The following is a 1,285-nucleotide window of genomic DNA, read 5'->3' on the forward strand; positions in this document are numbered from 1 at the left end:
GGGAAGTATTCAATAGAGCTAAGTTCAGACGTCTATGATAAACTATGGAGGTTTGACATGGAAGGCTTACCTGCCGATCTCATCAGAAGGTTTTTTCAAAAATATGTTTTAGTTTTTTAAATATCACCACGCCAAAAAATAATAATTTACAAAGCTAGTTAAAATCTTTTTACATAAAAAATTTGCAATACAAGGGGGCTGGCTGAGGAAGATGAGACCGCAAAACATGGACTACGCCTGACGATACCAGACTACCCATTTGCGAATGACGGTCTAATATTGTGGGATGCAATTAAGGAATGGGTGACAGACTATGTGAAACACTATTATCCCGATGCAGAACTGATCAAGTTGGACGAGGAACTCCAAGGATGGTGGAGTGAAGTGCGGAACGTAGGGCACGGTGACAAGAAAGACGAACCTTGGTGGCCTGTCCTCGAAACACAAGATGACTTGATTGGTGTGTTAACAACGATTGCGTGGGTCGCCTCAGGTCACCATGCAGCTGTGAACTTTGGACAGTATGGATATGGAGGATACTTTCCCAACCGACCAACCACAACAAGGATAAGAATGCCAGTGGAAGAACCGACAGATGAAGAGCTAAAAGAGTTCTATGAGACTCCAGAAAAAGTGATGCTTAATACATACCCATCTCAGAAACAAGCGACGTTAGTGATGGTCACATTGGATCTTTTATCAACTCATTCACCTGATGAAGAGTACATCGGAGAATACCCAGAAGCATCTTGGGCCAACGAACCTATCATCTATGCTGCTTATGAACGTCTCAAAGGCAGACTCCAATATCTAGAAGGAGCGATAGATGAGAGAAACGTGACTCTTTCTCTAAAGAATAGAGCGGGAGCTGGTGTAGTTAAGTATGAGCTTTTGAAGCCCACCTCTAAGCATGGTGTTACCGGAATGGGGGTTCCCTACAGTATTTCTATTTAATCTATGCATTTTCTTTCTCTCAATTGCCTTCCTTTTCTACCAATGTGGTCAAGAATAAATTGTCTTTCTAGATAAATAAATTGTCTTTCTAGAATAAACCAATGCGTTTTCACTTGGGTTTTATTAAAATAAAAAGAAATACAAGCATACAATAGTACAAGATTTAATCTTAGTTTTAGTTTTTAGTTTATTTTTGATATATCTAATTTTATATTTGAAAAATCTAAATATCAAAATTTTAGTTCAAAGAGTTTTCCTATCTTATCGGAGAACTAACAAGTTAATTTAAAATAATTAATCAACATGTAATTAAACAAAAATATTTCTAAAA

The 1,285-nt window shown here is 37.5% G+C and overlaps 1 protein-coding gene across 4 annotated transcripts in view; it reads left to right on the top strand.

The window, feature by feature from the left end:
* Positions 1 to 1,068, top strand: part of LOC104790766 (lipoxygenase 2, chloroplastic-like) — a 5,939-nt gene extending 4,871 nt beyond the window's left edge. The window contains exons 8-9 of one of the 4 annotated variants that reach the window (XM_010516551.1): positions 24 to 89; positions 195 to 1,068. In XM_010516551.1, the coding sequence (XP_010514853.1) occupies positions 24 to 89; positions 195 to 954 (826 nt within the window). In that variant the 3' untranslated portion in view covers positions 955 to 1,068. Of the gene's footprint in view, positions 90 to 194 lie in introns of all 4 variants that reach the window. The other 3 variants (XM_010516550.1, XM_010516553.1, XM_010516552.2) reach the window with 3 other exon arrangements.

The sequence above is a fragment of the Camelina sativa genome, chromosome 6 (genome assembly GCF_000633955.1).
Source record: "Camelina sativa cultivar DH55 chromosome 6, Cs, whole genome shotgun sequence".
In the NCBI taxonomy this organism is placed as follows: Eukaryota; Viridiplantae; Streptophyta; class Magnoliopsida; order Brassicales; family Brassicaceae; genus Camelina; species Camelina sativa.